This window comes from Oncorhynchus masou, chromosome 28 (assembly GCF_036934945.1).
Source record: "Oncorhynchus masou masou isolate Uvic2021 chromosome 28, UVic_Omas_1.1, whole genome shotgun sequence".
NCBI lineage: Eukaryota > Metazoa > Chordata > Actinopteri > Salmoniformes > Salmonidae > Oncorhynchus > Oncorhynchus masou.
Genome location: NC_088239.1, coordinates 17,119,785 through 17,136,238, shown reverse-complemented (window position 1 = coordinate 17,136,238; position 16,454 = coordinate 17,119,785). Strand labels below are relative to the sequence as shown.

General features: G+C 41.2%; 1 protein-coding gene across 1 annotated transcript in view; it reads right to left on the bottom strand.

Moving 5' to 3' along the window:
* The window catches only part of LOC135516953 (histone-lysine N-methyltransferase 2C-like), a 119,579-nt gene that overhangs the window by 90,712 nt on the left and 12,413 nt on the right, over positions 1 to 16,454 (bottom strand). Inside the window, exon 2 of the mRNA XM_064941012.1 lies at positions 12,925 to 13,086. Coding sequence (XP_064797084.1) covers positions 12,925 to 13,085 — 161 coding nt within the window. The 5' untranslated portion in view covers position 13,086. The remainder of the gene's footprint in view (positions 1 to 12,924; positions 13,087 to 16,454) is intronic.

The window sequence follows — 16,454 nt, the reverse complement described above, 5'->3', positions numbered from 1 at the left end:
AAAAAGAGTTCTTCTAGACAGAAACCAAGCTTGGTAATTTCTGACATAAAAAGAAAGGTATGAGTTGCAAAAGGTCAAGGCAATAATTCCGATATAGATTGAGCCCTATAAGTCATTGTTATTCAAGGATACGTTTTTTATTCCCATCTGGGACATATTAAGATCGCCTAGGTGTGAGTGTGTATTTGTTTCGCGCCCACGATCCATGTCCACACATACACACCTTGTGAAGAAAAACAAGGACTACCTGGAACAGAGCCTCTAGGAAGTGGCAGACAGATCACATAACAGCTGTAACACCATACAACAGCGCATGTACATTACACTGTATGTATAGAAGAATGCTAATGGGAAAACAGGAAAGGAGTAGTGTCATCCACACGCACATTTTCCAGGAAGTCAGCAATGACATCATTTGAACACCAGCCATGATTTACAGTCCATAATCAGCCAGGTGATATTTTGACTAGGCCAACCAAGCTGTCCCAAGTTCTCAATAGCACTAAGTATCGTCAAGCCATTTAAAAAGGCACAATATGGGATATTCCCAGTTGTCCAATGGCAATTTCAAATTAGATGCATGAAAATAAATACCTTAGAAATACCTCATTAGCTTAGTACAGCTGTCGTAGCCAATCATGACTGACTGTCAGTTGCATCCATAGCTCATGAATTTGAGAGTGGTTACATTTCTCCAGCATCATCCCTCAGCTTTATACCAAATCAAGTGACGGGGCAAAAATAACATTAGGATTGTGGGCTTTCAGTCATATTTTCTATCCAATACTGTGTGTTTTTGTGTGTATGTGAATAACTAACGTCAGAGAGATTGGTAAAGTTCAAGCATAATCTTTTACTCAGGTATAACATGTTACAGGTCACATGCTAATCAGACATTCATAATGCACCTGTTTATATATCCTAGATAATGTGAATAATGCCAAGCCAGTGGGGCACTTTTCTTAACATCTTCCTTTTCATATAGAACTAGCTTATATTAGAGGTCGACCGATTAATCGGAATATGTTTTCATAGCAATCGGAAATCTGTATTTTTGGGTGCCGATTTTGCAGCTTTTTAATTGTTTTTTTTCTTTATTTAATCTTTATTTAACTAGGCAAGTCAGTTAAGAACACATTATTATTTTCAATGACGGCCTAGGGACGATGCAGAACGACAGTTGTACCTTGTCAGCTCGGGGGATCCAATCTTGCAACCTTACAGTTAACACGTCCAACGCTCTAACCACCTGCCTCACGAGAAGCCCGCCTGTTACGCGAATGCAGTAAGCCAAGGTAAGTTGCTAGCTAGCATTAAACTTATCTTAGAAAAAACTATCAATTAACGACTGTAGTTGCTCCAATGTGTACTTAACCATAAACATCAATGCCTTTCTTAAAGTCAATACACAAGTATATATTTTAAACCTGCATATTTAGCTAAAAGAAATCCAGGTTAGCACGCAATATTAACCAAGTGAAATTGTCACCTATTGCGTTCATTGCACGCAGAGTCAGGGTATATGCAACAGTTTGGGCCGCCTGGCTCTTTGCGAACTAATTTGCCAGGATTTTACGTAATTATGACATAACATTGAAGGCTGTTTAGACAGGAACATTTAGACTCATGGATGCCACCCGTTAGATAAAATACGAAACGGAATAAATGTTTTGTTTGAGGTGATAGTTTCCGGATTTGACTCGCACTTTGGTAGTCAATTCTTACCATGTCCATCATTGTTTTCAACATTCATCACAGGTAACTTAAACTCTATTTGTATTCAAACAGTTGAGAGTATTTGTCTCCTAAGCAGACTCTTCAGTATCATTGTCACTTCAGAGCTGTGTGTGTGTTTTACAGATGGCAGAGAAAAGCAGAGGACCAGTGTGGGACTATTACATGGAATTGGCACCAGGGAAAGCAAGGTGTCTTATTTGTGATAAAGATGTAAGATGTAAAATACCACCAACCTGTGGAATCACCTTAAGAACACCCATCCAAAAGTCCATATGTATTATATTACATTTTTAAAAAGTGTTCAATGTTCATTCAATAATGTTGCAATTGTCATTATAATTTCGGTATCGGCGTCAAAAAATCATAAATTGGTCGACCTCTAGCTTATGTATGTGGCACACAGCCACAAAATGTTTAATTTCTTGGGTCATGTTGGACCAGAATACTGAGCCTCTGGCTTTTCTTAAGACTGGCTTCGACCAGAGTGCCCTGCATGGATACGAGAGAGAATCATTGGGCGTCGAGTTTCTGGCACTACCACCCTGTCGCCTTTGTTGACAATCTCTTCCTGCATTGTGAGTGTGCCTCTATGTCCAGTAGTCCCTACTCTTTCTTGTGTCCGGCCAGCCTCTTAGGATAAAAGACTGACGCATTCAAGAACTCTTGTCCTCTGCTGAATGAGCTTTAATAGCATCCCGTGTCTGTGGGGAGATGTGAACCATGCTACTGATCAAAACATCAACCTCAGCCTGTAGAGCATACACGGTCTCATTTCTCCGATATTGCAGGTAGTGCTGCTCCAGACAAGAAAGCTGCAATGTGAAGTTCTATTCCTTTCTTGTATAGTACCTGTAGTTGATAACGTTGAAGCATCATCCTTTGAAGTCGCTTCAATGCAGTCAGATTCTTTTTTAAGATAACCTCAAGCGGCTTGTGATCAGTGTGCACCGTGATAAAGTCCCTATCATGAAGGTATTGATCAAAACGGTCACAGGAGAACACTATGGCTAGGCACTCCTTTTCAATGTGTTCATATCCTTGCTCCATGGGTGTTAACGTCCTGGAAGCAAATGCAATGGCTGCCCCTTCTGCAAGAGCACAGCCCCTAGGCCTTTGTCACTTGCATCACATTGTAGGGTCACTTCTTCAGGGAGGTCATAGTACATAAGTATTGGTTGGTTGCTTACAAACTTCTTCATTTGCTCCAATGCATCATCATGTTGAGGAAGCCATGCCAATAGCACATCTTTATTGGTCAGCCGACACAATGGTCACATGTCAGACAGATGAGGTAGAAATTTGGCTGAGTAATTTACAAAACCAAGCAATCGGTGGACCACTTTTGCATCTGGGGCGGCAGGGTAGCCTAGTGGTTAGAGCGTTGAGCCCTGAGCCCCTGAGCTGACAAGGTACAAATCTGTCATTCTACCCCTGAACAGGCAGTTAACCCACTGTTCCTAGGCAGTCATTGAAAATAAGAATTTGTTCTTAACTGACTTGCCTGGTTAAATAAAGGTTAAAAAAAATCTGTAGATGGCGGCATTTGCTATACTGCCCTCTACCTTCTTGGAGTCTGGCTTCAGACCTTCAGCTGTCAAAAGATGTCCCATGTATTTAATACTTGTGAGCCTGAGCTTGACTTTGTCTTTATTCAGATTCATCTCACTTGCCCTTTGTAAGAGCTAAGTCAGGTTGTGGTCATGGTCCACAGCTGTATACCAGGATGTCATCAGCTATGACGCTTATTCTTGGTAGTCCCTGAAGTGCATCATGTTGCCTTCACTGATATTCCTCTGCAGCAGGTTTCACTCCAAAAGGTAACCTTGTCCACCGGTATCTACCATTGGGGGTCCAAAATTTGGTGAGGTAACTATCTTCATCCAAACATACATGACCGTACCCATTTTTTGCATCCATAACCAAAAATATCTTTGCTTTTGCCAGGCTAGGCAGTATCTCTTCAATGGCAGGCATTTGGTAATGTGCCCTACACAAGGCTTTGTTCTGGGCACTTGGATCGAGGCAGACTCTTTTTTTCCAGGTTTTTCCACCACAACCATGTTGCTTATCCACTTAGGTGACCTTCGTAATGACACCCTGTTCCTCCATTGAATCAACAGCCTTCAGAATCTTTTCCTTCAGTGGAATATGGGTTCTGCAGGGAAGTTGTTGAACTGGTCTAACAGACTCATCCACCACTAGGCGAAGCTCACCTGGCAGAGACCCCATCCCTTCAAAAATGTCCTCAAACAGTTTCAGTATTGCCTCAGATGTACGAGCCTGATGGGACCTTTCGTTTTTCTTTAGTGCTGACGTGATGAATGACATGTTGGTGGTTGAGCTGTAGCAACTTTAGCTTTTCATACATTTCTGCTGAAAGGAGGCACTTTTGGAAAGTTTTCACCACTTGGAACTTGAGCACATTTCCCCATGATTGGCTTGTAGTTCACACTCCACTACTGGTGTAATAATCAAGCCATTGTAGAGCCTTAGCCTTGCCTTGCTTGGTTGAGGCTTTGCATCTCCGTCCTGCATTACTTGCATAAAGTCTCTGTAGCTAAGTATATTGACAGTTGAGCCACTGTCTAACTGGCATTTGATACTGCTGCTTGGTTCATAATTGCAGTTCTCACATGTCAGTGGGGTAAGCTTTAAGTTAGTAAACCATTTATCTTTGCCACATTGAACAGAATTAACATCTGTCATGTATAGCGTGTCTGCTTCTTCATCATCATTTTGATCACTGCATGTATCCTGTTCTAGCAGATTGACAGGCATACTTTGTCTGTCTACACTTTTTTCCCACAGAATTTGCATTTAACCCCATATGCTGGGTATTTCGCTCTTGCGTGTGTTGATCCACAGTGCGTGGATCCTTCTTTAGTATTTCTCCGCCTTAGAATACTGTCCGATGAATTATGTTTCCATTTTCTATCGACACGGTCTCTGTATTTGTTCGGAGTGGCACAATTGACAGATTCAGGGACAGTGTTCATCTTTTTTAATTGGGTCTGTGTCTGTTCACTTGCTCTGCATATATCTATGGCTTTATTCAGAGTGTAAGTTGTGGTTCACACAGCATACTTGCTTTTATCTTTACAGCCAATCATTTTGTCTCTCAATGACCCGAAATCACATGAATACGACCATTGACGCAACCTCACAACATATTGACCACGTCTCTGCTTGAGTTTGATCTCATGTGTTAAAAATGAATCTTTCATAAATCACATTACAGGTAAGTTCAAAATGTCTTTGCAAACCATCAAGGTTTTTCTTTGAATTTCTTCTGTCCTCTTCCCCCAGATCTAGGTGACGCTGAAGCATATGGCACTCTTCCAATAACACTGAGCAGTGTTGCCACTCACATGCAGGTCTTTTTTTATCTAAACCTGTAGCGATTTCATAATTCTCCTTCTGATCATGGAAGAACAAACAGTTCTGATACAAATCGCCTTTCATGTCCATGGCGCTAGGCATCAGAATTTGACTGAGACATTGTATGCTCTTTCTCCTCGCTCATTTGTTCCTCTTATTCAAGTCTTTCCCACAGCGCTCGACTTCTTCAAGCTCTGTCAAATAGGTTGTTGATCATTGCCAGACAACCATTCTCAGGTCTTGCCATAGATCTCCAAGTAGATTTAAGTCAAAACTAACTCGGCCGCTCAGGAACATTCACCGTCTTCTTGATAAGCAACTCCAGTAACTGGCCTTGTCATTTAGGTTTTTGTCCTGCTGAAAGGTGAATTTATCTCCCAGGGTGTGGGGGAAAGTAGACAACCAGGTATTCCCTTTAGGATTTTGCCTGTGCTAAGCTCCATTCCGTTTCTTCTTTATCCTGAAAAAAAATTCCCAAAACAATCACAAGCATACCATTAACATGATGCAGCCACGACTATACTTGAAAATATGGATAGTGGTACTCGGTAATGTGTTTCACTTGCCCCAACCATAATACTTTGTATTCAGGACAAAAAGTGAATTGCTTTGCCATACAGTTCCTTCTGTACAGGCATCTCTCTTTTCACTCTGTCAATTACGGAAGTTTACATACACTTAGGTTGGAGTCATTAAAACTAGTTTTTCAACCACTCCACACATTTCTTGTTAACAAACTATAGTTTTGGCATGTCGGTTAGGACATCTACTGGCATCACACCAGTCATTTTTACAACAATTGTTTACAGACAGATTTCACTATAATTCACTGTATCACAATTCCAGTGGGTCAGAAGTTTACATACACTAAGTTGACTGTGCCTTTAAACAGCTTGGAAAATTCCAGAAAATGTCGTCATGGCTTTAGAAGCTTCTGATCGGCTAATTTACATCATTTGGGTATGTATTTCAAGGCCTACCTTCAATCTCAGTGCCTCTTTGCTTGACATCATGGGGAAATCAAAAATAAATCAGCCAAGACCTCAAAAAGAAAATTGTAGACCTCCACAAGTCTGGTTCATCCCTGGGAGCAATTTCCAAACGCCTGAAGATACCACGTTCATCTGTACAAACAATAGTACGCAAGCATAAACACCATGGGACCACGCAGCGGTCATACCGCTCAGGAAGGAGACACGTTCTGTCTCCTAGAGATGAACGCACTTTGGTGCGAAAAGTGCTAATCAATCCCAGAACAGCAGCAAAAGGACCTTATGAAGATGCTGGAGGAAACGGGTGCAAAAGTATCTATATCCACAGTAAAAACTAGTCCTATATCGACATAGTCTGAAAGGCTGCTCAGCAAGGAAGAAGCCACTGCTCCAAAACCGCCATATAAAAGCCAGACTACGGTTTGCAACTGCACATGGGGACAAAGATCCCAACCGTGAAGCACGGGGTGGCAGCATCATGTTGTGGGGGTGCTTTTCTGCAGGAGGGGCTGGTGCACTTCACAAAATAGATGGCATCATGAGAAAAGAAAATTATCTCAAGACATCAGTCAGGAAGTTGAAGCTTGATCGCAAATGGGTCTTCCAAATGGACGATGACCCCAAGCAGACTTCTAAAGTTGTGGCAAAATGGTTTAAGAACAACAAAGGTATTGGAGTGGCCATCAAAGCCCTGACCCCAGTCCTATAGAAAATATGTGGGCAGAACTGAAAAAGCATGCACAAGCAAGGAGACCTACAAACGTGACTCAGTTACACCAGCTCTGTCAGGAGGAATGGGCCAAAATTCACCCAACTTATTGTGGGAAGCTTGTGGAAGGCTACCCGAAACGTTTGACCCAAGTTAAGACACACAAATTACCAGAGGGAGTCCGACCAGCAATTGGTTGGATTGTGCCAGGCCAAGCTCAGACCTGCTGCGCTGTTCAAAAAATAAATAAAAATAACACAGCTAGGGACTGACTAGCACCCGTTGTCTCACTCTCTCCTTCCTGCTGCAGCGACCACCAGAGAACATCAAAGTGTTTATCGTGCCGTCAGTGTTGCTGAAGCAGAGAAGTTCTGTTACAGAAATCCCTCATTTGAAATCCCTATTCCCTTAACCCTTGCGCTCTTAACGTGAAACATACATGTATCACATGTATGCATCACGTGACCAAAGACCTATTTGCACATGACTATCATTACTAGAGAACGTTGGTTATGTAAGTATTACTCCACAATGTCCGTTATTCCAGAGGACGAGTCGGACGGGATTAGTTTTTTTCCAAACTGCAACTCTTTATTTCTTCCCAATAAATTGACAGTTATGCCAGAAGCCTGATTTTTTTTTTATTCTGGGCGTGAAGACACAGTATTTCAACATGTCCAGGTGATATGGCCACACTGATAACTCAAGCTTGGTTCCAAGTTTCTAAACCATACCAAACTGTCACCATATTTGAATTGAGGAAGTGTGATCATAATCATTAGGACATTTGAGCAATCTGCAGTATTGCCTAGATGCCCCCAGCCTTCAGATTTGAGCTAAACAGTGCAATTGCACTTCAGATATGTTAAAGTTTTGGATGCGAAAGTATACATTTCCAAACCTTTTGGTCAGTTGCATGCTGCTTTGAGATCTATTAACAGCAAAGGTTGCCTTAAATAGGCTCAATATTTGTTACTTATGCATTTGGCAATATTCAAGTAATAAAGTATTCCCTGTGAAAGTTGATATATAAATGACGCACGTGTAGCCTGTGAATGATCAGCTCAAAAATCGGTCTTAGATAGCAAAATGTGAAATTGTGTTTTTTTTTTTTTTTAATTGGATAAAAGTATAGACTCAGAGCTACAAAATTGTATATCATACAATACAGTTGAGGAACAATGGGAACGTAATTCTGCTTTGAAAGTTGATAAACTTGTAAACTCACTTTTGAGAAAATGGCCTTTGAATGTTTTGGTACTACTACTGGAGAGCCCTTCTTTGACACCGATTCATCATAGGTTGTTTTCATGTTATCCAGAAGTTGGTGACTAAAACTGTGCTGTCAGATTGTCAGTTTGTAAATTCAGAGCGATTCACTCTAAGCATTTAGAGCACACACTGGATGCTCTGGGTGATGGGTTGATCCGGACGTTCTGACCTCACAACTGCAGTCCAGCACCCAAGCTAAATGGCTAACATTGGCTAGTTTGCCAGCTACTTCCAGACACAAATGAGATCATGGTGACCATTTTACTCACCCTAACAGAGCTGATTGTGCTGTTTTCATGTTATCCATAATGTTGGGAACTGTGCTGCTGGCAACAATTTAATTACGCTTTTTTGCCAACATTTACTGACACGGGCCATATTCAACAGGTGTTGAGCATTTGTAAATTCATCAGTTATTCTGTGCTCTGGCACACTCAGACGAGAATGCTAGGAAATCGGACTACATAGCCAGAGAATTTACAAACGCACCTGAAATGTTTACTTGCATAGTGGAGTCTTTTGTTAAGACATGAGGCTAGCTATCTAGGTAAACAATTTACCATAATCCCAACTCGTGACGTTACTACCATACATGAATCTAACCAACCAGGTTCAATGTTGGCTAGCCAAGCAAATGGCTCAGATATGAATAACAAGATCATACATGTAACATACGCTAGCAAGCCAGCCAGCTAACAGTACACCAACTTGAAATGAAACCATTTTGTCAAAATTAGAAATGTGTAATATCTGAAAATGTAGCTAGCTTAGACTATTTTACCCGTATACATCATTCATGGATGGACAAATCTCCTGTTGGATGCCATGGTTGCCCTTAGTTTGAAGATGTAACCTAGAGATTGGTGTTTTCTCCTTAGCTATCATACTCAAATTCCACTGATTTCAAAACTCGGTCCTCCAGAAAGTGGAGAGCAACACTTATGCAGTTTTACTACACAATACTTTTTTTTAAGCGGAGTTTGACACGAGGGTACCTAGAAATACTGGACAACTCAAATAGACAGAAGCGTGTTATATGGCCTATCAATTCAAACTCTCGGCATGTTCAGCCCAATCATTATCTCAGGCTAGTGGGAAGGTTGCCGTTTTTTTCCATGGCTAAACCAACTAGGGTCATAATTTAACAATTTTATTCATACTTACATTTGGCATACAAGTTTGTTATTAAGGAACATGAAAGTTCACATGTTCGAGGCATTTCTGCCCAAAAAAATGCATTAAAAAAACATTTTACATCTAAACGGCTCACCTGTGAAGTAGTGACCCCATGACATACGCTTAGTTTCCTGAAACAGGTCACACAACTTAGTTACATTTATTGAAATCAGCTACTGTTACCGTGCACAAACCGCGAGCAACACCTGTCAAACTCAGACATCTCTCTCAAAACACAGGGATGTTGATTCACATGGGACTAGTATTACCAAAGGACATTGGAGTTTGTTACACTCCTGCGATGTAAAAATTACTGACATGGCAGATTGGGTCAGAACTAAAATTACAGAAGTGATGTTTTGTTCTCGTGCACATAATTACATTAACCAAACTCCCCCAGTAAAAATAACCCCGTCTGAATGGGGCACAATAGGGCCTGACCTCTAGCTTATCATAATTACATCAAGAAATTGGTTATAACAAACTCTGAACACCATAAAACATGACAGCAAAATGAATGCTGAGGGCATGACAAACTAGAAAATGGGGGATGTTTACTGGTTGCTCAGGAGGTAAAGGGGAAAGCCAGATGTGTGGAATAAACTTTACTAGTTGTGGAAAATACTGGAGCTCAAGAAAAAAGAAGGTAAGGCGCAAATGCTGCGTGAATATTGTGTCTGCCAAACAGGTGCTGTATAGACTACAATATAATTTCTGACCTTTTGGAACAATGTAAACACTAAATAAGTGTACCAGAGAGTCCGTTGTAATGTTTTTTTGTTAAGCCTTTATTACAGGAAAGACTAAAGACAGTGGCATTCATTCATGAATGCAATTTCTGAAATGGAATGCTTAATTTATTGTTTAAGCCAATTATTCAAGGCTCACTATATTTTAAAACTAAAATGCTTGATTGCATTTAAAAATCATGAATGACTCATATGCTGTGTAATGACGAATGAATTAATGATGGATTCAGTAGCATATAAGTATTGAAATATAGTTAGTCCTAAGTAAGTTACGGTATTAAGACTAAACAGGATGGGCTCTGAGCTGTATGTAGGCCTCAATGTTGGCTATACTAAGCCTACTAATGATCATGACCTTCCTTATGATCATTGTAATAATAGTAATAATAAGATCAAGAAAGAGGAGCGTTATTATCAATATTATTTTTTGGACAATTTGGAACAATGTAAACACTAAATAAATGAGAAATAATACCAGAGCGGCTGTTCTAAAAAAATTCAAAAGTGCAAAGCTTAAAAAAAGCTGCATTTGTGAAATTGCTTACTTACATGAGGCTTGGTGCTCACGGAATCAGTAAGCTTCTAAACAAACACAAACGGGCAACATTCCTGTAGATGCACATTTAACAGTAAGGCTATTGATTATAGACCTAATTAAGTTGGGGTTTCCTCTCCTCACTTTTCTTAGACAATGATACAAGGGCTGTTTTCTCATTTCCTCATTCTACTGCTGCCTCCGCCACATTGTTCTCAACACCAATATGCTGGTTAACTTTGCTATTATACAAATAGCAACATGGTCTAGGAAAAGGCGCCAACCCAACAGCGCACTGATGTGTTTCTGCGACCACTAGCGCATTTATTATAAAATAATATTTTTTATTAGTGTTGCACCATTGTTCTTATGAAATATAAACATAAACAATTGCAGTAGAACGTCTTAGACTGATGGACTGTTCCATCCCCACCACAATGGATGAGTCCACTCAGATTGGCGCGAATCAGACAGGTGTCTTATACACCATGATATTTTTTATTGCTACTGCTCGACTAAAGAAATCTTGGTCGACCAAAAGTCTATCGACCAGTCAACTAAATGGGTTAGCCTTAAGCCAATCACATCCTTCATCTGAAGACCAAACCTCCTCCCCAAAAGTTATACAGACCATCTTCTAGAGTAGTTCTTGATTGGATTAGTGATAGATGGTATTCTAGTGATAGGTGGTATACAATACTTTCTCTCCTGTATGAGTTTGCCATGTGAAAGGATGAAAGTGGGGATATCTCTGAGACAAAATGTAACAACCGGAAAGGAAAAACATGAAAAAAGATGGGTACATTGTCAGTTCCTAGGCAGTGTCTCTGACGGGGAAGTCAGTCACTGGCCGCGGGCAGCGTTTGGTACACTAGCACACACATCGCACCTCCCTGCTCCGTTAACAATGTGGGTTGACAAGTTCACTTCCCTATCTTATTAGTACATACATTTTACACTTTATTCTTACCTCCCGTCAGTAACAGTTTATGGTATAAAGAATGTACAGACAAGTTCATGTTTAATTTAAGCAACGTTTATTGTACGTATCTATGTTATGGATGAGCATGTTTGTTTGGTTCTGTTCCTCGCTCTCCATCTCTGTAGCTTCCGGGTATGCTGGGATAAGGACCAGAGCTACGTTAATCAGGCTGGCTTTGTAGTGCCTGTCCCGAATGGCCCGTTCATGTGAATGGGCATATTGGAAAACTCCATGTCAGTAGGGATGGGATTTTCTAAATGTGTTATATTGGAATATTGTATCATGAGAAATGTGTTGCAATGTATATAATTCATTATGTTTAGCGGAGTGAAAAATGTAGGCTTTGATGACGGTAATTGCTTAATGAATAAGTGCTGGGTATGTTCTGATGGGAGGGGCTTCCCCTACAAAAGGAGCCTCTCTTTCAGTTCAAGGGGGAAACCATTTTGGATTGAGCTGTTGATGGGGGCAGCATTGTTTTTAAGCTGTCCCCATAATGTATACATTGGATGGCAGTACTGTTGTTTTTCTTCCGGATTCACTACGTAAATAAACACCCTTGCACAGAAGTACTTTTACGGCTCTGCCATCTTTTTATTTGTTAGAGGTTAGGTTTTTCAGTTTAGCTTTCTGGCCTACTCGACGTGACAGTCTCCTTGAGTGCCTCGAGGGGGCGCCCGGCTTCCTCTGAGCCAATGCACCTCAAAACACGAGTGTCTCCTCAAGATGGAATCTCGGCTTAGGTTGGCTCCACGCCACACTTTGTGACACCCCGCTTCCCTCTCCAAACACCCACATACCCCTCCCCACCAGCAACGTTTGGGGATAGCTTGGGTTATCCATGTAGCCACAGCAGCACATATCCCCTTCCTTGCACTCATGATTCATTTGGGAGGCCGCGTAGTGGGAGATGAAAATGCTGGCAGATTTAATAATTCATGGTACTTAATAAATTCATTTAGTGGACCTATGGGGTTGTGGGGCTGAGGGAGATGAGTATTACCAATTTTTTTTTTTTTTTTTTAATTTAAAAAATGTTTTTTGTTTTTTTTTTCACTTTGAAAGAAATGGCAAGATTACTGAAGAATTCCATGAGTTGATTAAGTAATAAACCTGAACCAGCCAAAGAGACATCTGTCGGTAGACTTAATGGTGTTTTTATCCTCTACAATAATAATTAATCCTACCTTTACAACTCACAACCACCCAAAATGAAAACTCCAACCACCCGCCCCCCCTCTCCCTAAAACAACCAAACTGCTTAGTAAAATACATCCAGTAGATCACCACAAGAACAAATGCCACAGGGACCAATGAAACCACAGAGGGCAACACCATCAGCCAAGGCGTCAAAACTAAGCATCACACCTAGATTAGAGTGCAGAGGGACCTACTTCTTTCTGGGTGTGGGTAATCCAGAGCCTGCATCCTTACGAGGCCGGCCGCGGGGGCGCCGGTCTATGGGGGCAGGGGAGGGGGTGCGCCCCCCAGTACTGCTCAGGGGAGTAGAAGGTCCGTGGTCAGAGGGATCCAGACTCTTGTCCTCTGATGACATTCTGCGGACCAGGATGGAGAGCATAGAGAAGAGGAGAGAGGAGACAAGTTTATTAATTGAACCATGGACATCGGATTGGAGCAGTTGGGATACACGTCTTGCTAGGTAAGATAATTCAATACCAAAGTAGATAAAAGAGAAACCAAACCAGAAGTTGTTTTCTGTTAACACACAACCTGTATTGTAAGGTGCCCCGTTTGAGTACGCCATGAGGCACAGTGGACTTTCTACTGAAATCCATCCACACACACAGTACATTCAGAACAGCCTTGTTCTGAAATGGATTAAAAAGGTTTAGAGATTACTGAAGAAAAAAAAAATACCGCAATTACATAAGTACTCAGACCCTTTACTCAGTACTCTGTTGAAGCACCTTTGCCAATGATTACAGCCTTGAGTATGACGCTACAAGCTTGGCATGCCTGTATTTGGGGAGGTTATCCCATTGTTCTCTGTAGATCCTCTCAAGCTCGATCAGGTTGGATGGGAAGCGTCCAACCTGAGTGTGCGTGTGAGATATATATCTCACACACACAGTACTAGTCAAACGTTGGCAGACATACTCATTCAAGGGTTTTTATTTTGACTCTTTTATACAATTGTAGAATAACACAAAAATACATCCAATCAAATCAAATGTATTTATATAGCCCTTCGTACATCAGCTGATATCTCAAAGTGCTGTACAGAAACCCAGCCTAAAACCCCATACAGCAAGCAATGCAGGTGTAGAAGCACGGTGGCTAGGAAAAACTCCCTAGAAAGGCCAAAACCTAGGAAGAAACCTAGAGAGGAACCAGGCTATGTGGGGTGGCCAGTCCTCTTCTGGCTGTGCCGGGTGGAGATTATAACAGAACATGGCCAAGATGTTCAAATGTTCATAAATGACCAGCATGGTCGAATAATAATAATAATAATAATAATAATAATAATAATAAGGCAGAACAGTTGAAACTGGAGCAGCAGCACAGTCAGGTGGACTGGGGACAGCAAGGAGTCATCATGTCAGGTAGTCCTGGGGCATGGTCCTAGGGCTCAGGTCCTCCGAGAGAGCGAAAGAAAGAGAGAATCAGAGAGAGCATATGTGGGGTGGCCAGTCCTCTTCTGACTGTGCCGGATGGAGATTATAACAGAACATGGCCAAGATGTTCAAATGTTCATAAATGACCAGCATGGTCGAATAATAATAAGGCAGAACAGTTGAAACTGGAGCATCAAAACTATGAAATAACACATATGGAATCATTACGAATCAAAAAAAGAAAAGAATTGTTAAACAAATCAAAATATATTTGATATTCTTCAAAGTAGCCACCCTTTGCCTTGATGTCAACTGTGAACACTCTGGCATTCTCTCAACCAGCTTCACCTGGAATGCTTTTCCAACAGTCTTGAAGGAGTTCCCACATATGCTGAGCACTTATTGGCTGCTTTTCCTTCACTCTGCGGTCCAACTCATCCCAAACCATTTCAATTGGGTTGAGGTCGGGAGATTGTGGAGACCAAGTCACCTGATGCAGCACTCCCATCACTCTCCTTCTTGGTCAAATAGCCCTTACACAGCCTGGAGGTATTTTGGGTCATTGTCCTGTTGAAAAACAAATGATAGCCCAAACCAGATGGGATGGCGTATCACTGCAGAATGCTGTGGTAGCCATGCTGGTTAAGTGAGCCTTTAACTCGAAATAAATCACTGACAGTGTAACCAGCAAAAGACGCCCACACCAACACACTTCCTCGTCCATGTTTCACGGTGGGAACCACATAAGCGGAGATCCATTCACCTACTCTGCATCTCACAAAGCCAAGGTGGTTGGAACCAAAAATATCAAATTTGGACTCATCAGATCAAAGAACAGATTTCCAGCGGTCTAATGTTACTTGCAGCAAATCGATCATGAAGGCTTGATTCACACAGTCTCCTCTGAACAGTTGATATTGAGATGCGTCTGTTACTTGAACTCTGTGAAACATGTATTTGGGCTGCAATTTCTGAGGCTGTTAACTCTAATGAATTTATCCTCTGCAGCAGAGGTAACTCTGGGTCTTCCTTTCCTGTGACGGTCCTCATGAGAGCCAGTTTCATCATAGCGTTTGATGGTTTTTGCAACTGCACTTGAACGCTCAAAGTTCTTGAAATTTTCCAGATTGTCTGACCTTCAAGTCTTTAAAATAAATTGACTGTCATTTCCCTTTGCTTATTTGAGCTGTTCTTGCCATAATAAAGACTTATCTTCTGTATACCACCCTTACCTTGTCACACACAACTGATTGGCTCAAATGCATTAAGGAAAGAAATTCCACACATTAACTTTTAACAAGGCACATCTGTTAATTGAAATGCATTTAAGGTGACTACCTCATGAAGCTGGTTGAGAGAATGCCAAGAGTATGCAAAGCTGTCATCAAGGCAAAGGGTGGCTGCTGTAAAGAATCTCACTTTTTTTGTTACTACATGATTCCATGTGTTATTTCATAGTTTTGATGTCTTCACTTTTTTTCTACAATATAGAAAAGAGTAAAAGTAAAGAAAAACCCTGGAATGAGTAGGTGGTCCAAACTTTTGACTGGTACTGTATATACAGTGGGGAGAACAAGTACAGTGCCTTGCGAAAGTATTCGGCCCCCTTGAACTTTGCGACCTTTTGACACATCTCAGGCTTCAAACATAAAGATATAAAACTGTATTTTTTTGTGAAGAATCAACAACAAGTGGGACACAATCATGAAGCGGAACGACATTTATTGGATATTTCAAACTTTTTTAACAAATCAAAAACTGAAAAATTGGGCGTGCAAAATTATTCAGCCCCCTTAAATTAATACTTTGTAGCGCCACCTTTTGCTGCGATTACAGCTGTAAGTCGCTTGGGGTATGTCTCTATCAGTTTTGCACATCGAGAGACTGAAATTTTTTCACATTCCTCCTTGCAAAACAGCTCGAGCTCAGTGAGGTTGGATGGAGAGCATTTGTGAACAGCAGTTTTCAGTTCTTTCCACAGATTCTCGATTGGATTCAGGTCTGGACTTTGACTTGGCCATTCTAACACCTGGATATGTTTATTTTTGAACCATTCCATTGTAGATTTTGCTTTATGTTTTGGATCATTGTCTTGTTGGAAGACAAATCTCCGTCCCAGTCTCAGGTCTTTTGCAGACTCCATCAGGTTTTCTTCCAGAATGGTCCTGTATTTGGCTCCATCCATCTTCCCATCAATTTTAACCATCTTCCCTGTCCCTGCTGAAGAAAAGCAGGCCCAAACCATGATGCTGCCACCACGTTTGACAGTGGGGATGGTGTGTGTTCAGGGTGATGAGCTGTGTTGCTTTTACGCCAAACATAACGTTTTGCATTGTTGCCAAAAAGTT